Consider the following 26958-nt stretch of genomic DNA (forward strand, 5'->3'; position numbering starts at 1 on the left):
TCTCAGATTCTCCAGCATCTGCAGTTGCTACTATCTCTTCCATCAAGGAGACATCATTTATTGTTAAAAAGAGGGTCATAAAGAGTGAAGAGACCCAGGAAATATTATTGGTTAAAAAAAAATGTACAGCATGGAAACCAGGCTGTCCAGGTACACTCTTCAAGGTTGCTTAATATGGATTACAAATGTACACATCCCAAAGTTGTTAGAGAAAGTAACGAGGATCCAGGTATTTCTCATAATCATATATTACACTATGAGATCAGGCTTTTTTTAAAATTTACTTGTGGGACGTTGGCAACACCAGCTGGACAGCATTTATCACACCTCTCTGCCCTTAAGAAGGTAGTGGTGAATTGCCTTCTTGAACCAATGCACTCTACATGCTGTAGGTTTACCCACAATGCCCTTAGGGATAGAATTCCAGAATTTTGACCCAACGATACTGAAGGGACGGTTTTATATTTCCAAGTCAGGATAGTGAATAGCTTTGAGGGGAACTTGCACATGTTCCCATGTATCTCCTGCCCTTCTCCTTCTAGATGGACATAGTTGTAGATTTGGAAGGTGCTTTCGAAAGATCTTTGGTGAATTTCTGCAGTGCATCTTGGAGATAACAGCAGTGTGTACTATTGAGTATTGGTGATGGAGGGACTGGATGCTTGTGGATATGGTGACAAAAAAGTGGGCTGCTTTGTTCTGGATGGTGTCAAGTTTCTTGAGTTTTGTTGGAGCTACACTCATCCAGGCAAGTGGGAGGTATTCCATCACACTCCTGACTCATGCCTCACTTGACAGGCTCTGGGGAGTCAGATGGTGAGTTAATTGACAAAATATTCCAAGCCTTAAACTTGCTCTTGCAGCCATTGTGCTCATGTGGCAAGTCCAGTTGAGTTTCTGGTTAATGGTAACCCCAACAATGTTGATAGTGGGGGATTCAGTCATGGTAATGCTATTAAATGTCAAGGGGCAATGATTAGATTCTCTTTTATTGGAGACGGCCATTGCCTGGCATTTGTGTGGTGTGAATGTTATTTGCCATATATCAGCCCAAGCCTGGACATTGTCCAGATCTTGTTGCATTTGAACATGGACTGCTTCAGTGTCTGAAGTGTCATGAATGCTGCTAAACATTGTGCAATCATCAGCGAACATTCCCACCTTTTGATCTTACGATGGACACAAGGTCATTGTTAAAGTAGCTGAAGATGGTTGGGCCTAGGATACTACCAAGGAACGCCTGCAGAGATGTTCTGGAGCTGAGATGTCTGATCTCGAATAACCATAACCATCTTCCTGTGTACCAGGTATAAATCCAACCAATAGAGAGTTTGCTTCATGATACCCATTGATTCCAGTTTTGTTATGACTTCTTGATGACTTAGTCAAATGCAGCCTTGATGTCAAGGGCTGTCGCTCTCACCTCACCTCTGGAATTCAGCTCCATGTTTGAACCAAGGTCGTAATGAGGTCAGGAGCTAAGTGCCATGGCAGAACTTAAACAGGGCATAACTGAGCAGGTTTTGGCTGAGCAGATGCTGCTTGATAGCACTGTTGATGAATGGGGAGGCAATGGCTTAGTTGTATTATCGCTGGACTGTTAATCGAGTGACCCAAACAACGTTCTGGGGACCTGGGTTTGAATTCCACCACAACAGATAGTGGAATTTGAATTCAACAAAATATCTGGAATTAAGAATCTAATGATGACCATGAATTCATTGTCGATTGTTGGGAAAACCCATCTGGTTCACTAATGTTCTTTAGGGAAGGAAACTACCATCTTTACCAGGTCTGGCCTACATGTGACTCCAGACCCACAGCAATGTGGTTGACTCTTAACTGCCTTATGGGCAATTAGGGATGGGCAATAATTGCTCGCCTAGCCAGCGATGCCATCATCCTGTAAATGAATAAAAACAAACACGTTCAATCACTTTACTGATGACGAAGAGTAAACTGATGGGGCAGCAGTTGGCCGGGTTGCATTTGTCCTGCTTTGTGTGTACAGGACATACCTGTGCAATTTTCCACATTGTCGGATAGATGCCGTATTGTAAATATATCTTGGCTAGGAGAGCACAGGATCTGGAGCACAAGTCTTCAGTACAGAATATTGTCAGTGCCTATAGTCTCTGCAGCTTCCAGTAGCTCCAACCAATTCTTGTTAGCACATGGAGTGAATCAAAGACTGAAGACTGGTATCTGTAATGCTGGGGACTACTGGAGGAGGCTGAGATGGATCACCCATTTAGCACTTCCAGCAGAAGATTGCTGCAAATGGTTCAACCTTATTTCTGCGCTGATATGTTGAGTTTTGGTGGGGCTATTTGTTGAGCCTCCTCCTCCAGTGAGTTATTTAATTGCCTACCATCATTCACAACTAGATATGGCAGGACTGCAGAGCTTAGATCTGGTCCATTGGTTATGGGACAGCTTAGCTCTGTCTATCACTTGCTGCTTATGCTGTTTAGCATGCAAGTAGTCTTGTTCGGTAGCTTCACCAGGTTGACACCTCATTTTTAGGTATGCCTGGTGCTGCTCCTGGCATGCCCTCCTGCACTCTCCATTGAACCAGGGGTGATCCCCTGGCTTGGTGCTAATGGCTGATTGGTGGATATGCCAGGCCATGCCATTGCAGGTTATGCTGGAGTATAGTTCTGCTGCTGTTGATGGCCCACAGTGCCTCACAGTTGCTACATCTGTTCAAAGTCTGTCCAATATGATGGTGGGTATTCTACATGTAAAGGCGAGACTTCATCTCCACATGGACTGCGTGGTGGTCTTTCTTTCCAATACTGTCATGGTCTTATGCATTTGGTTGGTAAAGGGTGTGGTCAAGCATAGTTTCCTGCCCTTGTCGGTTCCCTCACCACCAGCCGCAGACCCAATCTAGCACCTACATCCTTTAGGACCCAACCAGCTCGATCAGAAGTGCTGCTGCCAAGACATTCTTGGTGGTAGACATTGAAATTCCCCCTTCAGAGTACATTTTATGTCCATGCCACCTTCAGTGCTATCTGCAAGTATTTTTCAACTTGGAGGAGTACTGATTCAACCCCAAGAGAGGACAGGTACATGGTAAGGAGGAGATTTCCTTGCCATGTTTAAATTGAAGCCATGAGACTTCACGGGGTCTGCAGTCAATGTTGAGGGCTCTGAGGGGAACTCCCTCCTGATTGTATATCACTGTGCCTTCTGCTAGGTCTAGCCTGCCTGTAGGACAAGACACATCCAGGGATGGTAATGGCAGTGTCTGGAACATTCTCAATAAGGTATGATTCCATGAACATTGCTATGTCAGGCTATTGCTTGACTAGCCTGTGAGACAGCTCTCCCAATTTTGGCAGCAACCCCAAATTTTAAGGAAGACTTTACAGCGTCAACACGGCTATTTCTACCATTGTCATTTCTAATGCCTGGGTCAATGCTGGGTGGTCCGTCCAGTTTCATTTCTTTGTTTAGGCTTCACAGTGGCTTGTTAGGCCATATCAGAGAACAACTGAAAATCAATCACATTATTGTGGGTCTGGTGTCACATGTGGTCCAGGCAAGGTGATGACGGCAGATTTCCTTCCCTGAAGTACATTAGCGAGCCAGATGGGTTTGTCTAACACTCAGCAATGGTTTCACAGTCATCAGTAGATTCTTAATTCCAGATTTTTTTTTATTGAATTCTAACTACACCATCTGCTGTGCTGGGGTTCAAACTTGAGTCCCTAGAATATTGGCTGAGTTTCTGGATTAATAGTCTAGCGATAATACCATTAGGCCATTGCCTCTCCTTGTCTCTTTCTCACAATTGAAAGTTTGCTGGTTAAAGGACAGATCAATTCGAGATCAAAATAAGGCCATCCATCTCAAAAGACAAATATGTAAAATGGGTACTACAGTCAAATATTTATCAGAAGGGAGTATTCAATGAAAAAATCTGACTAAAAGTACAGCAGGGAAGGCCACTGGTTGAATGTACAGAATGAGGGGCAAAAGGTCAGTCCCATGGAATTGGAAACATGAAGGATTAAAATGGCAAGTAGGACACCAGTGTAAGCTCTGATGGGGCAGTGGGAGAGAAAACGCCCCCAGAAAGAGTTCATGGACCATTGTAAAGAACACTTTTATAAGCATGGGGAAAGCAAACAGTAACAGTCCAGAAAGAGAGAGAATGAGTAGCTTAACAAGGAATATAGGACACACCAGGAGTGACAGCAGGAGCCAAAACCTGTGTGATTGGGAATGCTTAGATTATGAATAAATTAGAAAGCTAGAGAGAATTTGAGGTGTTCAAAGAGGTGCCAAATGGGGGACAGCCAGCCCTATCATTAAGAGGAGATGCATGGAAAATATGTCTCCTGATGGGTTTACAAGGCTAAATCCAGGCTGGCAGCATCAGAATCATAGAATCTGTACAGTGTGGAAACAGGCCCTTTGGCCCAACAAGTCCACACCAACCCTCAGAGCATCCCACCCATACCCATCTCCCTTTAACCCCCTAACTTAGGCATCCCTTGAACACTATGGGAAATTTAGCATGGCCATTCCACCTAACCTGCACATCTTTGGACTGTGGGAGGAAACCGGAGCACCTGGAGGAAACCCACGCAGACACAGGGAGAATGTGCAGACTCCACACAGACAGTCGGCCGAGGGTGGAATTGAACATAGGTCCCTGGTGCTGTGAGGCAGCAGTGCTAACCACTGAGCCACCGTGCCACCCCAAAGGTTCTCAAGAAAACATGAGGAACTAGGAAAAGCTCAGCAGGTCTGGCAGCATCTGTGAAGAGAAATCAGAGGAAACGTTAACTTTGATTTCTCTTCACAGATGCTACCAGACCTGCTGAGCTTTTCTAGCAATTTCTGTTTCTGTTTCTGACTGACAGCATCCACAGTTCTTTCAGTTTTATTTGAGGGACCAGGAGGTGTTTACATTCACCAATGGCAGGAAAAGCAATTTGGAATATTTTCTTGGTATTGTTAGCAACAAATGTCATGGTAACAGATAACTGCCATCAAAGTACCATTTCTGGAGGGTTATTAGTTCAAAAGGGAAGCATTTCTTTGCCCTCCAGGAGAGGTGCGAAATCCACCGAGGACACTGGAAATTAAATAAATACACACATGGTCTAAATGATGCCTCTAGAGTTTGGTGCTTGTTGCGCTGTCTTCAGCTGAAGCAAATCCTGCCAAGTGTTACTTGCATGGAGGACAGATTTCAGGCATTTTTATGATGCTTACAGACAATTTCTTTTTGTGGGAGAAGAACAGTGAATTTGAAATCGTTATTCTAAATAAAGCTTAAAACAGAATTCAAAATTAGAAATATGACTTATGGAGCACTAAATACATTGCATTGGAAAACAGAAATAGATTGAATATTGCTATATCAGAATATATAACAATTAATAATAATTACATCAAGATAGGGCCTCATGAAAAGTTGCTGTGCTTTTCAAAACTGAAATGCAGAATTGCAAAGTCTGATTGAACAGCTAAATTGGGTAGGCACTCTAAAGAAGCCAGATGTCAGTTTAAAGATCTTAGAATTGAGTACAACTATGAAAAATCCCAAGGTAGAAGATATAATTCGAACAAACAAAACAGTGAAAAAATTTAAAATGAAGCAACATTGCTTTGAAATTTCTATAATTGGAACCGGACCCGAAACGTTAACTCAGATTTCTCTTCACAGATGCTGCCAGACCTGCTGAGCTTTTCCAGCAATCTCTATTTTTGTTTCTCAACATAAACACTCACTGATAAAGCAATGGAATGGTGTATCTCTCAGCAAAAAATTCAGAACAAATTCTAAAGGGACTCAGCAGCAATACCCATTGGGGATTATATCGAAAAGAAGTTACATTGGGATAATGTGCATTCAGCAAAATGTGTGAATGAAAAATGACTGAGCTGTTGCAGAATGAAAAACATCCAAATTGAAACTGGTGGGAAACATATAGAGAGTTGTCTGATTGTTTTATAAAAAAAGAAGCAAGGTCTATAAAACTATGAAAATTACTGGAAAAAAGGATATTTGGGAAGTCACTATAGACTAAAAAGGAATATGATACATTATAATTTTGCATAATTCTTTTAGTTTTTATTTATTATTATGCATGTATTAATGTATTTTATAAAGAAATTAGGGAAATGTGATACTATCCAGTGGGGTCTGACACGGATGTCTGACATTAAGTGGAACTAAGGAACAGGTGATGATTATATGTTCATTGAGGGTAAGTGGGTGAGAAATTGACTGGATGAATATACAGTAAACAAGTAATTGGTGGAGTGGCAAGTGATGGTGAGAGTGTTGGAGTAAAACTGACCAGAAAAGCATATGCCAGAACTCGGCCTATCCAACATTTCATCTTTAGTGTTTAATAGACTTGATATGACAAATGCTGATAGGTATTATGCCAATTGAGAGAGATTAGAACTAAGGGATATGGTTTGAAAAATAAGCGAGTAGGTCTTGTCTGAAATGGATATGAGGAGCATTTTCTTTCACTCCAAGGGTCACAAGTCTGTGGAATACTCTTGCCCAGAGTTTGCTGGAGGCCAGGTCATAGAATATTTTTAAGGCAGAGATAGATAAATTCTTGACTAAAAACGGAATCCGAGGGCATTCATGTAAGCATGGAAGTGGTATCAAGGCCACAATCAGCCTTGATCTAATTGACTAGCAGTGTAGACCCAAAGGTGCAAGGGCCTATTCCCACTCCTTACTCATATATTTGTATGTTTGCATTTTGGCATACGCTTCAATACCATTTATACAATATCATGGCTTTCAGAACAACAAAATTCTGTACATCCATAGTAAATTAAAGGCCCAATTATGAAAAAGATGCTAATCAAAAGTCAACTCAGTGGTATATAGTTTGATTACACCAAAAAGAGTTCTTCCTTGTAATGCATTCTGCATTATCTCATAAGGCTCGCCTGAGCATAAAATTTGGATCCCACACCATTCACTTCAAACCTGCCTACTATCAACTTTAAAGAAGTTTTACACAAAATAGACAACACACGTACTCTCCACTTGCTTGGGTAAGTGTAGCCCCAATACCACAAAGTTTAACGTCATCTACAGCAAAGCAGTGCACTTGATTACAGCCCACCTACCATCTTCAACATTCACTTCCTCCATCTCTGACATACAGTGGCAGCAGCTTACGCATGTTTCTTTGACAACACCTTGCAAACCTAAGACCTCTATCACCTAGAAGGACAAGGACAGCAGATGCATAGGAACATCATGCTACAACTTCACCTTCAAACCACAAAACACTCTGGCATAGAGCAATATTGCCTTTCATCACTGCCACTGCATCAAAATTCTACAAGCTCTGTTCTAAAAGGACCATGGATACATCAACACTGGAAAGACTGCAGTGGTTCAAGAAAGCAGCTCAACATTACCTTCTGAAAGACATTTAGGGGTGGGTAACAAATGCTGATCTAGCCAGAAATATCCACAATCTGTGAAAAAACAAAAATGGACATTTGCTCCTATTAGGCTATGCCAGTATTTAAACTCTACTCTAGCCTTCTCCCATCTTCGTTAACTTAATTCCATCAGCATGGCTCTTTATTCACTTCCCCTTCAAATTCTTATTTGGATTCCAATTAAACGCACCTATACAATTTGTCTCAAATACTTCCTGTTGTATGTGTTCGACACTCTTCTGATAAAAAAAATTCTGAATTTCCAATTTGATTTTGCGGTGATCACCTTCTCTTGGCAACTTCCAATATTAATCTTCTACAGAAGTGGAAATATGCCTAGCATCTACTCTTAATAAAACATTCTATAATTTTAAAGACCACTATTTGGTCATTCCTCAAGCTTTCTGCTTTCAACAGAAAAGAAACCTAATACTGATTTCCTATTTCAGGTATAACTACTTACTTCGCAGACTTTGTTAATGGGGCCATAATTGAGAAGAACTATACTTTTAAAATGCTTTGTTGAGACCGGCACTGATTTCCATCAATAATCAAAAAACATTTGGGGAGTGGAAATGTCAAAACATGATGAAAATAATTAGATGCTTTACAAGTACTTTGAATGTTGAAAAAATAGAACACTATAACACACTTGTGGAATAGTTCACTAGAGTGAACTGACTGCAATTATTAGAAATCACAGGTGTAGCACAGTATAATTTTAAGTTCAGTAAAGGTGAACATCATGAGGAACTCACATAGTATTAAATAAAGAAGTATGGAGGTTTTACAATTTTATTTAGTTTGTTTTACAAGCTATACCTCAACATGTAGCACATTTGCTCCCAGGAAAAAAATACTCAAAAAGTTTGAATAACAACACTGTACTTGCTAGTCAAACAGAAATGTTTTAAGTAGAAGAAATATGATCTTGTGACATATTTTCCTGACTCAGATTTTGCTTATACGTATTTCAGTCCCTAAATCAAATTGAAGGCAAACAAACCTACATCAATGAAGTAATATGAAGAACAATAACAGAGGAGGGAAACGCTGGGTGTGTCATGCAGTACCTTGGGTCTCTGTCAATATCAGGAACTATTCTTACTATTGACGTGTGCAGCCACAAAATGGATGTCTATGATATACATCTGAAAAGAGACAGATGTACCCTGTTTGGACATCTCACCTTGGGGGTCAAGTCATGAAACGCACGATGCATATTTGCATGATGTTCATCACAATTGGCATCAAACATGCAGGAAAATTTCTGATGTCAGTAACCAACTGCAAATATCACAATGTCATCAAAGTATTTTAACTCTGCAATCAAATTCAGCAGCTTCATCAATGTCCTTCCAACTGTTAGAGGTCAGAAATGGAAGCGTTTGCTGATGATGGCATAATGTTTGGCACTGTTCATGACTGCACAGATTCTAAATCAGTCCATAGTTAAATGTAGCAAGACTTGTACAACATCCAGGTTTGGAATAATAAGCGACAAGTAACATTTACACATGTTGCAGATGGTCGTTGCCTGCCATAAGACAGAATCTTACCTTTTCCCCTGACATTCAATGGCATAACCATCTGTGAATTCTCCCAATATTAACATCCTACCACTGACTAGAAACTGAATGGGATCAACCATATGAATACTGTGATTCCAAGACCAGGTCAGAAATTAAGAATTCTGCAGCAATTAACTCATCTTCTAACTCCCAAAGCTTTCCATATTAACAATAGCCCAAGTCATGAGTGTCTCCACTTGCCTGGATGCATGCAACTCTAATGCATTAAAGAAGCTGGACACAATGCAGGCCAAAGCAGCCCAACTGAGTGGAACACCATCTACCACTTCAATATTCCCTTCATTTACCACTGATGCTTAGTGGCTGCAGTGTGTACCATGCACAGGACACACTACATCAAACCACCAAAGTTCCTTTACAGCAACTTCCAAACGTATAACAACTACCATCAAGAAAGTAGATGCAAGTGATCACCACAACCTACAGGTTGCCCTCTTAGATAACAAGAACTCAAGATGCTGGAGTCAGAGTCAACACAGCATGGAGCTGGCGGAGCACAGCATGTCATCAGAGGCAGCATCAGAGGATCAGGAAAGTCGACGTTTCAGGTCAGGACCCCTCACATCAGGGCTCAGTGTCCTTTTGAAGGTTCTCAACCTGAAACATCAACTTTCCTGCTCCTCTGATGCTGCCTGACCTGCTGTGTTCCTCCAGCTCCACACTGTATTAACTCAAGTTCCCCTCCTAGCCACACACCATCCTGACTTGGAAATGTATTACCGTTCCTTCACTGTCACAGGGTCAAACTCCTGAAACTCCCTTTCTAACTGCATTATGGGTGTGCCTTCCCCTTATGGACTGCAAGTTTAAAAGAGAGAGCTCATGACATCTTTTCAATGGCAATTAGGGATTGGCAGACATGTACATCCATTGAAGGAAAAATAAAACCTTCACTAACCCTACATTCCAGAGCACATCCTCTATCATTTATGGTTGATCCTTCAATCTTCATTGTCCTACAATGTTTCATCCACATTACTTCTTAGCTGGAATACGTACTGAACATCAGGCTGAAGCGAAAAATGTCAATAATATTTGGCCCCCTTTTTTCCTGTACGACAAATGGCAACATTGACACCAATGCATTCCGAGACACTCAACTGGTGTTCTACGGATGTGAGTCAGCAACAGACCAAGTAAAGGCAGGAGGTTTCCTTAACTACAGGTCATCAGCGAACCAGTTGAGTTTATGACAATATGACAATGTATGGCCCCTTCCAGTCAGCCCAGTTTTTTTTATTTTCAGATTCTTATTCAAGTTTAAAATAATCAAAACTGATGGAAATCAAAGTCATCATCTTTGATTTGCTTCCAAAAACATGTGTGCATGTAAATTTATTTATATGTAATCACAATAACCCATCACAAAACACACTAACAAAGCCTTTTTTGTAAATGAGGAAATTCATATTTAATTGCAGTAAGTTCTACAACTGATGGCACTGTGATTACGACCACTGTTAAAAGATTTGTTATGTAACAGTACACCCAAAATTACCATTGCAGTTTTGGATTTAAAATCAAGGTGTGTTTGGGTATGAACTATTGAGTAATACAGCCTTACATAGAAATATTTTTCTTCACATCAGAAGTGGAGCAAGCACAAACCTACATTCCAAAAGAGAAAGTGTACTCACCGGGGGAGTGTAATCTAGCCTTTGAGCTCCTAGATGTACTTTTACCAATGTTTCACTATTGTAAATAGAAAACTGCCAGCATTCAGGATTTAGAGCAGATCTTCAAAAAAGAAACATTTTTCAATGCTAATTTTCCAAATATGGTCTTTAATTGGCATCTCACTATCTATGTCACCACTGACATACTTTGAATGTTATGAAGTTGGTGCATTTGTCTGGTAAATCTCATCATTTCAAGCAGAAGTCATCTTAAGTATGAAATAATCTGAATATTGCTGAAAAGCAAAACACGCCATCAAAGCTTATCAACTTGCATTCATCAAGACAAAAGCAAGAATTTGCAATAAATCACAATAATTTATACCTCAAGATGAAAGGGTGCTGATTGGTTGGCAAATCAGTTTGTGATTGGCTCAGGCATTGCCATAGAGAACTCTAGGCTCCATAAACTCTCAGGCAAATGAGAAAAAAATGCAAGGTTTGAACATATTTCTTTTCTTTGCAAAGAACAGGTTCTTACATATGAATGTTTTCCACTTCTAGTAAGCATAAATGAGCTATGTCGCAAGTTCAACTGATTGCTTTAAATTGTTGTTTGTGGAACTTTTAGCACACACAGATTTGTTCAGTAAATTTTGTCTAATTACAGATGCTTTGTTTTGGGTTTTACAAGCATGGGCTGATTGAGTACAATCTGTACTCTGCTTATTACAAGCAATCAAAGAAACATGCTTATTGATTTAGTCAGCTTATCACTTGGCCATTTAACTTTTCTCCATGGCAAAGCCTTAGCCAATTATACTCACTTATCAAGCAATCAGTACCTCTTTTCTCCTGGAATCTTAATTGTTCTGACCATTTGAAATTTTGCATTCTTACCTTTGTCCTGATGTATACAAGATGAAAAGCTTCAGCAATTTTCAGCAATATTCAATTTCAGTTCTACCAAATGATTATTTGAACACAATTTATGTTGTTTAATCTTTCCTCACATTATTAAGATAATTTAAATACTGGAGTCCAAGTGGGCAGCACTTCCTTGCATACCAATATATCCTACCAAAGGTGTGGTATCCAGAATTGTTCTCAGTATTCCAGCTGTGGTGTAACCAGAGCCTTGTAAATCTACAGCATAACTTCTACCTTTATGTATTCTAGACATCCAGATATAAAGGCCAGCATTCTTCATGCCTGTTTGATTTTTTTTGTGACTTTTCTTTATAATTTAACGATCAATGTATAAAAACTCCAAATCTCTGGATCTCATTGCTTGCAACTTTTCCTCATTTAATAAGGACAGAAATCATCATTTAGTAAGTACTCTGTCCTACCCTTTTTACATCAAAAGCGGATAGCCTCACATTTTTCCCTTGGCCAAAGTCTTGCCTATTCACATAATCTCTTAATATTTTTCCTGACATTTCTATCTGCTATGCTTACAGTGCTGCCCATAAAACAAAACACTCAAAAGAATCAAGACTGATTGGATGACCTTTAATTATTCTAATGTTGATCAGCTCTTTATCTTTCAAAAATGCATTCATTGTACCTACTATTCTAGCTCTGATTTATGATAGCAACCAATTTCTGATAAGGTGTTTCTCAGATACTTAAATTAATTTGTTCCAGCTGTTAACCACTTAGTTTGTCATCAATTTTCCTACTTTATTTCTTACAGTCTTCATGGCTTGTCATTTTTACATTATTTATCATTCTATCCAACACTGTTTGTAGACGTTCTGCTGTGCGCGCCTATATCTCCTGGTCATCATTAAATATCACTACTTTCACCAACTGACCTCCTAATTTGACAACCTTCTGTAGTTCTACCTAGTGCTTCTTTTATCACAACTTCTGCACCAATGTCAAAGAGAAATGGTGTTAGTAGATGGCTTGTCTCAGCCCATATCGAATTACCACAGGCGCAGTCTCACCAAATAGTATCCTGATTTAGCCCCATGTACAGAGCAACAATTAGTATTTAGTCTTTCCAATCAAATCTGATTGCCTGCAATACTTTCAACAGCTTTTGCTAGTTTAAGGGTTTCGTAGTTCCGTGATACCACCCCATCTCTAGTCTAGAAAGTCCACTTTCAAGTTCTGGGTGCCACAGAGATGTTTCATAGCATGCCCAAACAACTTAATTCTAAATGACTTCTAGAATCTTTGACATTAACTTGTATGCAAATTGTGGTCCAGATGTAACCACCAAGTTATCCACATTCGTCTCATTCTGCACTCAAGTACTCCCGATTCTAATCGCTAATCACTGCTGGCTGTGGCTTCTGCTACCTAAGCTCTGAATTCTGCAATTACTGTCCTATACCTCTCCACCTCACTTTCGTCATAAAAGATTTGCTTGTGGCCAACTTGTTGACCATCTGCTCTAACATTTCTTTATGTGGTTTAGTCTCTGATTTTTACTTCGGAACACTATTGTAAAGTGCTGTCGGATATTTTATTTTGTCAAAAAGAGCTATAAAAATACAAGCTGCTGTCACTGACAAGGCAAGATTGGTCCTTCAAGTACAGGAAAAATAAGTTTCCTCCTTGGTTCCCTTCTACTCATTTTATATTTTTTCTGCATTACCTCCATAATATTCATCATTTGCAATGTTTAAGAAAACTTTTCTCTACTTTCAATATTTATCTATTAAAAAGTCTGTGTCCTCCTTCATCCAGCATATACATCTGGCATTAATTCTTTCCAATTAATAATAGGCAAGATCACCTTTCATTTCATCAAAACTGGTTAACTTAAAGATCAACATCTTTCATCTTTAACTCTTCTGGCCAGGGATACTGCATTATTTTACAAATGCTAACATAACTACAGATCATTCGTTTTTCTTGCTTCATTTTGTAAGATCAAGTTTACTATTGCAATCTTCACTACTGAATGTTCAACATACTGATTACCAGATTGAATCAAAGGACACCTCCTAATTCTGGTCATAGACTTTTGTCTTACCACAGCCTGAGGTTATTGTCTCCAATAATTACAATAATTATTTTGCTAGTATTGTTAGCATTTCTTACCTAAAGATCTCAACCTTACATTCAGATTTTAAACACATAGTTCATATAATGGACCTTTGTGATTTTTATATGCAGTCAGTGTGGGGGCTTTTGTCAAAAATATCATTTACGCAATCCTTCTCAGAACAACAATCCGTGAGAAAATTCCACAGTTCAGCTCAATTGGCACTACAGGAAAAGGAGAAAGCATCTTGTTGGAAAATGCATATTTTAAGCTCCTCATAAGGTTAATTTAGGAGAGTCAAGATAACCCAAACATATGATTGGGCCTCATTTTCAGTATTTCCTAGTCCTTTGCAATTACAAACTATATTTTTACTCTGTCCAAAAATTTACAAACAGCCTTTTCATCTTCATTGTTTATAAACCATAATAAAACCAATTTAATACAACAGAATTAAGAGAGCAGCAGAATGTATGAACAAGTTAATTTGGATAATATGGTACTAATTTGAAGAATGTGATAAGTTCATCACTTTTATTTTTCAATGCTCCATAAATAAGCAATTGTGTCTTGGAACCCAATATAAAGATAAACCAGGTAACTACTAACACCACTCCTTCAGCTGAACTCTTCTCCAATCTGTTCTTGTATTGGTTACAATATATCCAAGTCCCAGATTTGAAGGCTTATCTAAACACGGCTCTATTTTCAACATTCTCTTGACCTACACTTGTGATGTCAATTTTTGCCTTCTATTTGAATTTCAAGCTTTCCATCACTACCTCTGTTAAGCTCAACATAAACTTCAAGATGGTACCTCATCTTTCAATGCTCCAGAGTACAGAAGAGGCACATAAAAAACTGGGCAGAGTTTCGCTTCCAGGTCACTATGAAGCCATCTTGCTAAAAATACATGCACGGACATCAGGTGCAGAAAGGACTTCCTTGGCATTGATGCCCCACAGTCGAATAGCCCACCGATACTCACCGTATAGGCTCACACATGAAGAATAGACCCTTGGGTGAGGTACCGGAGGGCTGCTGGTGCCTGTGGAACCATACCCCAGCATGAGTCACCACCTTCAGGAGAGGAAAGAAGGGGAGAAAATTGGGAAAAGAAATTCTTTAGCTTTACTCTGTGTCAACATCGGAAGAGTAAAGTCTCACCATGTGACAACTACACACTAATCACAGGCAGTGCAATAGCACATGTAGGCTTGCCTCAACAAAAGTCGTTCAGAAGTTTTAGATCCAACCCTACCAATCACTCAACCCTACCTGCCAAAGCTTGAAAATGAGTTGAACCAGATCACTGGATAAATAAGGTTAACAACTTGTAATAAGGAGATCTTTTGTCTTAACATGATGGACAAAAAACACCCACTGATTGTGGAACAGTAGCAAGAATTTGTCATGGATGTCAGCTGACCGGATTATCTCCACCCTACCAACTGAGAAAGGCTTTGTGGCAGCTTTATTGGGAGACAAAAGTCAAAGGAATTGTGCATAATAAGTAAATCGCAAAACAGTAACATAAGACAATTCTAATCAATCATTGGTATCAAAATAAGCCATTGCAAGCTGCTCAATTCAGCACATGATCAAGTTATGTTCAGTAACTTTGGAAAAGTTGTAGTTTGAAATCAATATCTGTCTGGAATGACATAATTCCAGCAGACACTTTTTTCATTCAATTACAGGTACTACATTTCATGCCCAGAGCAAAATTAACAAAATCAAATTGACCAGAAAATCAAGTTTTTAATGGCGTTGATTGAGAAAATAACATTAGCCATAACTTCAGGGATAACTTTCCTGCTGCTTTTCAAAATAATGTCATGGGATCTTTTATGTCCACCTGGGACAGCAATGGGGCCAGGTTAACATCTCACCAAAAATATGGAAAGTCTGAACGTGCAGCATTCCTTAGTAATTGCAAAGTGTCAGCCTATATTTCTGCACTCAAGTCTCTGGAGTAGGACTTAACTCAGGGTTCTGACATAAAGATGAGACCGCTACCAACCTAGCCACAGCTAACACATCATTTAGTTTATCCTTTATTATATTGCTCTTTAAAATTAGCTATGGGCTGATCCTTCAGTTCCTATCAACACCAGTTTCCTGTATATGATTTAAATTGGATGTTCTGTATGCTAAATGATGGCAAATTGCATGCTGGATGTTCCCATCTCCAGTGCCATGTCTTAATAAAGCTCCCATCTATCTCAAGCAAGTTTCCACTGCTTGCCCCAATGTCCACTGGGGACATCAATTGTATGCAGGATGGGGAGAGATCAGTTGAGACTGATAACTGCTCAATTTCTTGCCCTTTTACATTCTGTATCTGCCATTGCTCCATTTACTCGTTCCTCATGGAAAATTGCTATAAATAATATGTTGCAAGCTCCTGGAGAATTCAATTAAAGGAAAATATTTTCAAGTTCACTTCACAACACTTAGCTATGCTGCTGCTGCCAGTTCAAAACTATCTGTGGCCTAAAACTACTAGCCAAAAGCCAATATGAGTGATTTCATACCAAAGTTATATCACACTATTTGTGCTAGTTTCCTATTGACTACATTAGAACAGATTTTACAAACCCATTTCTTTCCAGGTGTTTCAAGATTTGAGTGCATTTCTAGCACTCAGCCAGCACCTGTCACATGAATAAAACAAATGTCATAACAGACTACAATAACCACTTATATATAGAAGCAAACAGAAGCTGATAGTTACAAAACAATGTTGAAAATCTGTTCATAGTAATGTTTTCTTATGTCTTCCTAACAACAATTTGCATTATGCCTTTAATGTTGTAAACATTTTGGGGATAGGGTGGCAATGTGGTGATGTAATTTGGACTGGTAGTCCAAAGGCCCAGTCATATGTTCTGGGGACACTGATTCAAATCTATTAATTAATGAATCTAGAATTAAGAACTAAACTCAGTAATGGTGATCATGAAACTATCAATAATGTTGTAAAAAACCCATCTGGTTCACCCATGTGCTTCTCAGAGGGCCATCTGCCATCCTTACCTAGTCTAACTTACAACTGACTCCAGACTCACAGCAATGTGGTTGACTCAACTGTCCTCTGAAAAAGCCTAGCAAGCTTCTCAGTTGTGGTAATTAGGGATGGGCAACACCTGTGAAGTGAAGCCCACATCCCATGGAAGAATTTTAATAGTGCTTCATGAGCATTATCAAACGAAACTTGACACCGAGCCACACAAGGAGATATTAGAACAGGTGACCAAGTGCTTGGTCAAAGAGGCATCTTAAAGGAAGGAGGAAATGCAAAGAGGCATGGAGGTTTAGGGAGGATTTTTCAAACATTAAACTATACAGGTACAGCCACCGATTGTGGAGCATGAAAAATCAGAATATGCAAAAGGCCAGAACTGAAGGATTACAGAGATCTTAGACAGTTGTAGGATGTTATAAAGGCAGTGAGGATAACCATGGAAGATTTTGAAAGCAAGAGTAAAGATTCAAAACTCAAAGCATTGCTAGAAAGGGTGCCAACATAGGCCAGAAACAGCATGATGGGCATGGAGCATGTTCAGCTTGAAGCAACACAGATTTGGAATGAACACAGGTTTACAAATGGTGCAAAATTACAGCCTGGCCAAAAGAGTATTAGAGTCGCTGACCTAGGCTAATAAAGACTTTGTTGAGAACTTAATTAACAGAAAAACAGTGACAATAGTAACGTTTTAAAATTAGGTTTCTTTGGCATTTTCACTACAAGCATTTCTACTAAATTGATGCAAAGAATGATTCACCTGATAAAAATACTAGTAATTCAATTTTGTTAAAACAAACTTTGATAGCAAAAAACATTCAAGGGGCTAAATGGACTACTCCACTTCCTATGTTCACATACTTCAGCAGCTTAAAAAAAAGTAAATTTTCCAAATTAATATTTACTTGAGTTTACAGGAAACTACCTTGTTGATATCAAAATATCTTTTGTTATGTTGAAAGTAAATCTAAGTTGCACTTTGTAGCTGTTTCAATAAGTGGCATTACAACTAATACGATCCAAATAAGAAAGTGTGATCAAATAAGTTCTGTTGGAACAACAATATTAGAATTTTGGAGGAGTAAAATTAAAAGTTTCAGCTTATTGCAATAATTGCAACGTTCATAAAAAAAATTTCATATGATTCTTACCTTGCCCTTTGGAAGATATGCCACTGCAATCAGATGGATTAATTACCCAGTAGTAATATTTGAGAGTATGCATTAGCTGCAGTACAGTGCCTACTCTACGTATAGTACTGTAGATAGTAGCAGTGCCAATGAATTCAGCAGACAAATAAGTATAAAGTGAAAGCTGCACCTAGAAATCAAACATAAAAGGTTATTTTACAACTACTGGAATGGAATTGAAATGACAGGCAAAACTTTGCTTTCCATCTTGCTCCTACTTTGATGCCTTCTGTAGTATTTCAATGAGGTTCAACCACCCAAGTTAAGGACCAGCACCTCATGCATCAATTAGGCGTTTTGCAGCCTTTCGGGTTCAACAATAATTTCAACAATTTAAAACTGTCTCTTTTGCCTTCATTCCATTTCCTTTTAATTTTCAAATTTTGGTTCTATTCTCATGTTTCCTCCTTTAGTAGCTTTTATTTTCCCAATTACATAATGTAAAACTAAAAAGTCAGTTAGTTTTAGCTAATTGCTATAAGGTTAACTTCTGTTCTCCAGTCAATTGTAAAGTGTAACGTTATACAACTACGTCTATTGCTAGCATTTTGTAATTTATGGGCTGTGAGCAATCCATCTTATTCAGGGCATAAAAGAATGCATCTCCTATGGCGAGTTAACTTCACATCTAAGCTTAAATGATTTTTTTTAATGCTTGTATTATATTCTGGTTATATATTGAAACCAACTTCTATGATTAAAACATTTTTAACTAGAAACTATTTAATATTGCGTGTAGCTTCAAAGAAGCAACTATTTACTATGAAATAACTTCAGCTGTCATCCTTGCAGCTGCTTAGGGACTTCATCTGGCACCTGATGTTATTCATTTACTGGGACAATCATCCTTTCATTAATAAGTCTAGAATTGGTCATTTATCTGTCCTAAAGCATCCTTTTATCAAAACTGCATACAGCATTCTCTTCCTGACCTTCTAGCAGTTCTGTTCAAAGTACCATTGTTTTTCACTGTGTGAGCAGGCTGCTTAGTTTTGCTTAGCTTCTGTCTGCTATCTTGTAAGCAGGCATGGGCTGCTTAGTGTGGTCAGGTACAAGTCACTTTACATGGCCAGGTACAGGTCACCCTACATCTGCGCTTCCTCTAGAACACAAAACAGTACAGCACAGGAACAGGTCATTCGGCCTACCATGTCTGTGCTGACCCTGATGCCATTCTAAGCTATTCCCATCTGCCTGCACATGGTCTATATTCCTCCATTCCCTGCCTATTCATGTGTCTGTCTAATGCTTCTTTAACATCGCTATCGTACCTGCTTATACCACCTCCCCTGGTAACACGTCTCAGGCACTCTCTGTGTAAAGGATTTTCCTCACACATCTCCTTTTAAATTTTTCCCCTCTCACCTTAAATCTATGCCCCCTCATATTTGACATTTCTACCTTGGGAAAAAGACTCTGATTATCCATCCTATCCATGCCTCACATAATTTTCTCTGCTTCTATCAGTTCACCCCTCAGCACTCAACGCTCTAGCAAAAACAATCCAAGTTTGTTCAACCTTTCCTTATAGCTACTACATTTGAATCGAGGCAACGTCCTGGTAAACTTCTTTTACACTTTCTCCAAAGCTTTCACATCCTGTAGTGTGGTGACCATAAGTTTTGTTTCTTCACTGATCCGATTTCTACTACCTTTGACTTTACACCACCAACCCTTGAGTCTTTTAATATCTCCTAATTTCCAACGTGTAACAGACCTTCCCTTTTGTTCTCTCTCTCTCTCTCTCACTTTGCCTCCTTTCAAATGCTTAAATCTATCACATTGCTAACTTTTCCCAGTTCTGATAAAAAGTTTATCAACCTGAAACTTTAACTGTGTTTCTCTCGTAAAGAACTGTAAGAACTTCCAGCATCTTTGCTTTTTATTTCTGATTTATAACATCCTAGCATATACTTACGCTTTTATATAATGCCTTCAGTAATGAAACATTGCAATGTGCTTCACTGGATCATAGCCAGTTAAAAATTAACACCTCAGTAAAGAAGGATACTTTTAATTGATGAAAATCTTTGGGACAGATGTACATTTTAAGGAGCAATTAAAAGGAGGAGCAATAGAGGAGCAGAGCGATTGAGGGAGGAATGCCAAAACTTACAGCTGAGATGGTTGGAGGGACAGATGCTAAAACCCAGGTGCGAGAAGTGAGGGTATGGATAAAAAGCTAGATTTGGGGAACACAAATTCTCAGTGTTTCAAAGATTGGAGCAAGTTATGAGGATAAGGGGTTGAAACTATGGATGAGTTTTTTTATTCATTCATGGGATATTAATATCACTGCAAGGTCAGCATTTATTGTCCATCCTGTTACCCTTGAGGAGATGGTAGTGAGCTGCATTCTTGAACTGCTGAAGTCCACATTCCATGAGTACACACACATTTCCATTAAGAAGGGAGTTTCAGGATTTTGACCCAAATACACTGAAGGAACAGTGATATATTTCCAAGTCAGGATGATGGATGGCTTGGAATGGAACTTTGCAGGTGGTGTTGATCCAACCTATCTGTTGCCATTGTTCCTCTATCCGAGGATTCAGCAACAACGCTGACTGTCATGCAGTCATCAGCAAACACTCTTATGATGGACGGAAGGTATTTGATGAAACAGCTGTAGATGGTTGGGCTAAGGACACTATCCTGAGGAAATCCTGCAGAGATGTCACAGAACTGAGATGTCTGACCTCCAACAATCACAACCATCTTCCTTTGTGCCAGGTATGACTCCAACCAGTGATCCGTTTTCCCCTGATTCCCATTGTCTCCAGTTTTGCTCCAGCTCCTCGATGTCACACTCCATCAAATGCAGCCTTAATGTCGAGGGCAGTCACACTCGCCTCATCTCTGAAATTTATCTCTTTTATTCAAGTTTCAACCAAGGCTGTAATGAGGTAAAGAGCTGAGTGGCCTTGGTGGAACTCAAACTATGTATAAACAAATAGGTTACTGCTAAGCAGGTGGTGCTGCTTGATAGCACTGTTGATGACACCTTCCATCACTGCTTATGCAGGGAAGAGTTGACAATGGACTATTTACATGTTAAGGATATGCTGTTTGTTATATGCTCAGGATCACAGCCAAAATTAATGAATTAATGAAAGCACTGGCAGGTAAAGTAACAAGTTTGATCAATTCAGTGATATGCATGTATCAATCAATCAGAACCGGCAGGTACATCAGAACACAGAAAGGCCCCTAAATAAAAAGAACAAATTTGAAGGAATATCGGGACAGACTAGAGAAAAGGAATTTCAAGCCCTTGTACTACTCGAGACAGTGGGAAGAAAGGACCATCTAAAGCCAGAAACCGATTGTCTAGCTTTGTTAAGTATAACTTTTGCTGCTTAATAAATTATCCTGCTTAAGTGGCTCCTTGCCCAGAGTGTATTATCTGGTATCAAAACCTCTCACATAGCCTGACAGCTCTCCATGTTAAGGCTCACACATTACAAATAGGGCTGAGATCTCAGGTCTCAAGCTCAACAAGGAATCAATTTCTCCATGCAGTAATTCAAGAAAATTTTACAGAATATTAACAATTAGCAAAAAAAAGGGACAAAAGGAAACATTTCTCTGCAACATATAAAGGTTCCAAATATTTATGAAAAACCACACCTTTGCAGGAGTATGAATCCAGATTGCAGGATTAAACAGGATGTGATCACACAACTGTTTTAGTAAAGGTGCTCCATGGGTCAAACCATCCAGATATTTAGCAAAGGACAAAAACTGCTCCAGGACAGCTCGTGTAATATGAACTCGGGATGACTATATTCAGAAAAAAGAAACATCAGAAGATATAATAAATGACTGAACCTACTTTTAAAATCACAATCATTACCTCCTGAACATAAATTGTATGCAAGGTAATTTTGAAACATCATGATTAGTGGAAATTTCCCACTGCTATGTCATTCAACGTAACTACCCTGACAATATCAGCACATTAAGACATTCTTATTCAGCAGTAAATATTTAGCTATTACATTAACATGTCGACATACATAGTTTGCCTACCATATTTTGAAAAGATTTTTGGTTACTCCTTAAACAGAGGAACATTGCCATACAAAAATACCTGGATAATATTTTAAATTCTATTGAATATTACAACTCTTATTATCAAATAATACATATGTTCTTATTCGATATCATTTAAAATTACTTCAAAACATCAGAACTCAATTTTCTCAAACTAGTTACTTCTGTAAATAATTAACTGTCAATGTTGAAATATCGTTATATATAAACAGGCTTGTCTAAATATCACAAAAATGCATCATTAGCTTTATTTATCAAGTTCAGACAGATATACTTATGCTTTCTAAATAAAGAATTTTTTTTGTTTCTTGAAGAACTTACCTTTTCTAAGAGATAGCCAATTACCAAGAAGCCTTTTCCACCCAACATTTGTTCTTGCATGGCCACTGAGCTCTTTAGTAGCTCAACTAGAAAGGCTAGAAGGGTTGCACTGCACAAAAAGATATGCAGAAATTTCAAAAGAAACACTGCTTTTTTTACATTCGTATGTAGTTCAATATATGGTCTTGCTATGATATTGATCACTTTAGAAACAAAATTACTGAAATTAATTTAAAATCATAATTGGAGATCTTCCACCACTTCTACGTGACGGATTTGGCATCTAAATCTAACAATTATCCCCAGCTGAATCTCACATTTCATGAGGAGCAAAAGTATGAAGCTGAGTTTATATATTTCTGCACTATGCGTGAAGACACAAAACAAATTAGCTAAATTATGCCATTTTCATACCACCTTTGGATGTTCAAGATTTCAAAAGATAGAGTTATATTAGCAATTCACCGTGGAAAATGTATGATGAAAATAACCATAGAAAGTGACCTTGAAAGAAAATAAACCAGCTACAACAGTCACAACATCAGGTGATACTGCAGAATCTCTCCACATCCCAACATATCTGAAAACAGCTGAAATTCAGCCCAGATATTCTGAGGAGTGGCAATCATAGTCACATCGGCACTCTGCTCCTATTTCTTCCCACTAGTAATGAACTCCACATTACTAACTCAGAATTCCAATTCCAGTTCCTTCGGAAATGCAGAATATACATAAAATCAACACAGTTTTCCAGAAATGCATGATAATTGGGAGTAAGCAAACCACATCCCTTACGCAGCAATTAGTACGTGCATTCTGAGATCTAATTTTAGAGTAAGCATAGCCAATCGCTTTGATAACAACTACGAAAGGGCGAGTCCATTACGTAAGTGTGAGTTAGGGTGACAGTTGGTTAAGGGGTTGGGTTGCCAGGTAGATAGGGTACCAGCTAAGTGATGGAATATGTTTGGCAGCAGGGTGACAGATCTGTGGCAGCATCAAGTGGCAGGGAATGCTGGGTTGGTGCTTGAGTTGGGGGTGTTGGACCTGAAAGCAGCCAAGGGGGAGTGGCACAGCCAAAGGGCATGTGGGAGTGGAGCTCAGGCCAGAGGATGGTCAGACAGTTGTTGTCAGAGGTCCGGGGGATAGCAGTGTAAAACAAAAAATCGGGAGGCAGAGTCACGGCATGTTTAGTGAGTCAGAGGGTGTGTTGATTAGTTATGCTGAAGTTAGACTAGCTTTTTGATGATTTGATTTTTCCAGGGTAACTACTAACCTCATTGAAGTGCAACCCTTAGAATTCTCTGCCTTTAAAAACAATCTTTTGGAGAGTTCAAAATGCAGGAAAACTGCACTGCTCCAATGACTATCTGGCAATCAGAATGTCTTGACATATGTTTCTAAGTGTGTTTGTGTTATTAAGTTCTCTACTTTGCAAAGAATCAAAACAAAACGTGAGCGTAGAAATGTAAAATGCAGTTGTACAGTGGAATGCCCAGATTTGAAATGTGTTGCACAAACACACCAATGGAAAGGATGGATCGGACTGTTGTACTGGTCAGTCATGACTCACACAGACTTAAAGAACTGCGCAGGAAACTGAAATTTCTGCTGGGCAGTTCCCTTCATCCTTGAAACCCCTTGAAAGTCTCCATTTAAATCAGAGAGTCAGAGGATTCCTACATAAGCAAGTAAAATAGTTACTCAGGAAATGTTAGACAAATAACTAGTCTAACTCCTGATTTGCTATTCAACAAGTCCACGCCTATCTCATAGATCATCAACTAAAACTCCTTCAGATCCTGACTAAAACAGCCCTCTCCCCAAGACTCAACACATCCCAAGACCCCCCCCCCCAAACTGGAATTCTACCTCCTCCCCAGCTGCCACCCTACCTACCTAGCACCCCACCCTCCCAGCCTCCATTATTGAAAGGGTCAACTACTCAGAAGTTATTACTTAGTAGCTGAGTTATTTTCTGCCACCTATTGCTGGAATTCTGTTTTTCTTTAGGAAGCTTTTCAAAACTTGCTAAAAGTTTCAATAGTCTGCAAGGCCTTGGAGATTCTGAAAGAGTCTTTTAAATAATTTAAAGGCTTATGCACAATCTAGTTGCTTTCAAACAGGAATGACCTAGTGTGGCTGCTTCTTTATATTAAGCATGGCTAGAAGTTGGGAACATGGGCCAAACAAAGCAGGACAAGATGCTTAAAGAGGGTGGCAGCTCAATATTGCAAGGCGTAGAAGTTTCAGGTGGGATTGAGGGGCAGGTGTGTGTGAGAGAGGCAGGGGCATTCTATTTCTGATAAAGGAAACTGGCATTTCAGTATTGAGGAAGGACATCATAGAAGGGTTTTCAAATGAGGCCATGTGGGTGCAGGTTAGAAATTTTTAAAAAGGGTGGTTACCTTGCTGGGATTATCACACAGGCCCCACAGTAGGCAGAGGGAGATAGAGGAGCAGATATGTAAGCAAATCAAGGAAAGGTGAGAGAGTAACAGGATCATAGCTGTAAGGGATTTCAACATTCCTAACATTAACTGGGACACCCTTAGTCTGAAAGAATCAGACGGAGGGAGGTTTTTTAAAGTATCTATGAGAGTTTTTGTGCCAGTACACTGATAGTCCTACTACAGATGGGGCGGTGCCACACCTAATCTTATGAAATGAAGTCGGTCAAGTGATTGAAATTTCAGTGGTGAACATTTTTGGGATTGTGGACATAACTCTGGAACTTTCAAAGCCATTAGGGAAAAGGATAACCATGGTGCAGAAGGCTGATTTCAACATCATTAGAAAGGATCTGGCAAATATGGACTGGGGGAAGCTACTTGGAGGTAAGTCTACATTTGGAAAATGGGAGTCTTTTAGAAATAATATTGTGAGAATTCAGGGCCAACTCTAAGTGTGAGGGGCACAGAGAACACTAGATGTCAAAGGATATTGAGAGTTTCGTGAAGAAAAAGTATATAGTACATTAAAAACGGGGAGGCCCTTCAAAGTCTAGAGAGTATAGGAGGTTGCTTGAAAAGGAAATTCAGACCGCAAAGAGGAGCCATGAAATATCTTTGGCAGATGGATCAAGAAAACCCCCCCAAGGCTTTTTACAAGTATACTCAAAATAAGAAGATAACCAGGGAGAAGGTGGACCTGTTGGAGACCAAAGGGGCAACTGTGCGTAGAGCCAGGAGACATGTTAGAGGTCTTACATGAATATTTCTCAACTGTATTTTTAGAGGAGAAAGACACTGCAGATGGTGATTTCAGTGGGGATAGTGAGGCTCTAGAACTTCCATAGTGCCAATAAGGAGGAGTCATTAGATGGTTCAGTGGGCATAAGGGGCACAAATCCCAAGGGCTTGATGAGATGTATCAAAAGCTGCTATGGAAGGTAAGGGAGGAGATTGCTGGGGGCCTGGCCAAGATATATAATACCTTGCTGGCCAAAAGTGAAATGCTAGATGTCTGGAGGATAGCTGATATGATTCCTTTGTCCAAGAAGGGAAGCAGGGATATCTCAGTTAATTACAGTCCAATTAGTCTGACATCAGTGGCATGAAAACTATTGGAAAAAATTCGACAAAACAGAAACAATTACTACTTGGCAAGGCAGAGATTGATCATGGATAGTCAGCATGGATTTGTTAAAGGGAAATCCTGTCTGACTAATTTAGTTGAGTTTTTTTGAAAAGGTGACTAAATATGTTGATGAGGGTAGTGCAATTGATATGGTTTACATGGACTTCAGTAAGGCCTTTGTCAAGGCCCCACATGGAAGCCTGTCCAAAATATAAGAGCCCATGTGATCCAAGGCAAACTAGGTCTGAAATATGCTTGCAAGTAGGAAGCAAAGAGTGATGGCGGAAGGTTGTTTTTGTATTTGGTAGCCTGAGTACCGCAGAATTCAGTGCTAGGACCCTTGCTGTTTTTTATTTACATTAATGACTTAGATTTGAGTGAAGAAGGTATAATTAGTAAGTTTGCAAATGACAAAAAAATTGGTGGTGCTTTTGATACTGAGGAGGATGGTCTCAGCTACAGTCTAATATTGATCAGCTGGTAAACTGGGCACAGCAATAGCAAATGGAATTTAATCCAAATAAGCATGGGGTGATGCATTTTGGGAGCTAATAAGGGAAGGACATACAAAGATAAATGGAAAGTTCCGATGGATTACTGAGGTACAAAGGAACCTTGGTATGCAAATCCATAGATCATTGAAAGTGTCAGCACAGGTAGACAGGGTGGTGAATGAGGCATATGTAATGCTTGCCTTCATTAGTTGGAGTGTAGAATATAGGAGCAGATAAGTCTTGCTCTAATTTTATAAACCATTGTTTAGGCCACAGATGGAATACTGTGCGCAGAACTGGTCACTACACTATCGGAAGGATGTGATTGCCCTGGAGAGGTTGCAGAGGAAATTCACCAAGATGTTGCCTGGGATTAAAAGTCTCAGTTAAGAGGAGAGGCTGGATAGGTTGAATTTATTTTCCTTGGAGCTGAGGAAGCTGAGGGGTGATCTGATTGTGCTATACAAAATTATGAGGGGTATAGACCGAGAAGATCATGAGAATCTTTCCCCATGGCAGATGTGTGAAAGACCAGAGGGTGTAAGTTTAAGATGAGGACAAAGTGGTTTAAGAGGAAATTGGAGAAAGATTTTTTTTCACCCAGTGGGTGGTAGAAATATGGAATGTGC

General features: G+C 39.3%; 1 protein-coding gene across 1 annotated transcript in view; it reads right to left on the reverse strand.

The window, feature by feature from the left end:
* The window catches only part of nbeaa (neurobeachin a), an 831637-nt gene that overhangs the window by 632743 nt on the left and 171936 nt on the right, over positions 1 to 26958 (reverse strand). Inside the window, exons 11-13 of the mRNA XM_048597909.1 lie at positions 22257 to 22365; positions 21510 to 21662; positions 17841 to 18009 (exon numbers count right to left, since the gene is read on the reverse strand). Of these exons, the coding sequence (XP_048453866.1) occupies positions 17841 to 18009; positions 21510 to 21662; positions 22257 to 22365 (431 nt within the window). The remainder of the gene's footprint in view (positions 1 to 17840; positions 18010 to 21509; positions 21663 to 22256; positions 22366 to 26958) is intronic.

This window comes from Rhincodon typus, chromosome 6 (assembly GCF_021869965.1).
Source record: "Rhincodon typus isolate 14 chromosome 6, sRhiTyp1.1, whole genome shotgun sequence".
Classification (NCBI taxonomy): domain Eukaryota; kingdom Metazoa; phylum Chordata; class Chondrichthyes; order Orectolobiformes; family Rhincodontidae; genus Rhincodon; species Rhincodon typus.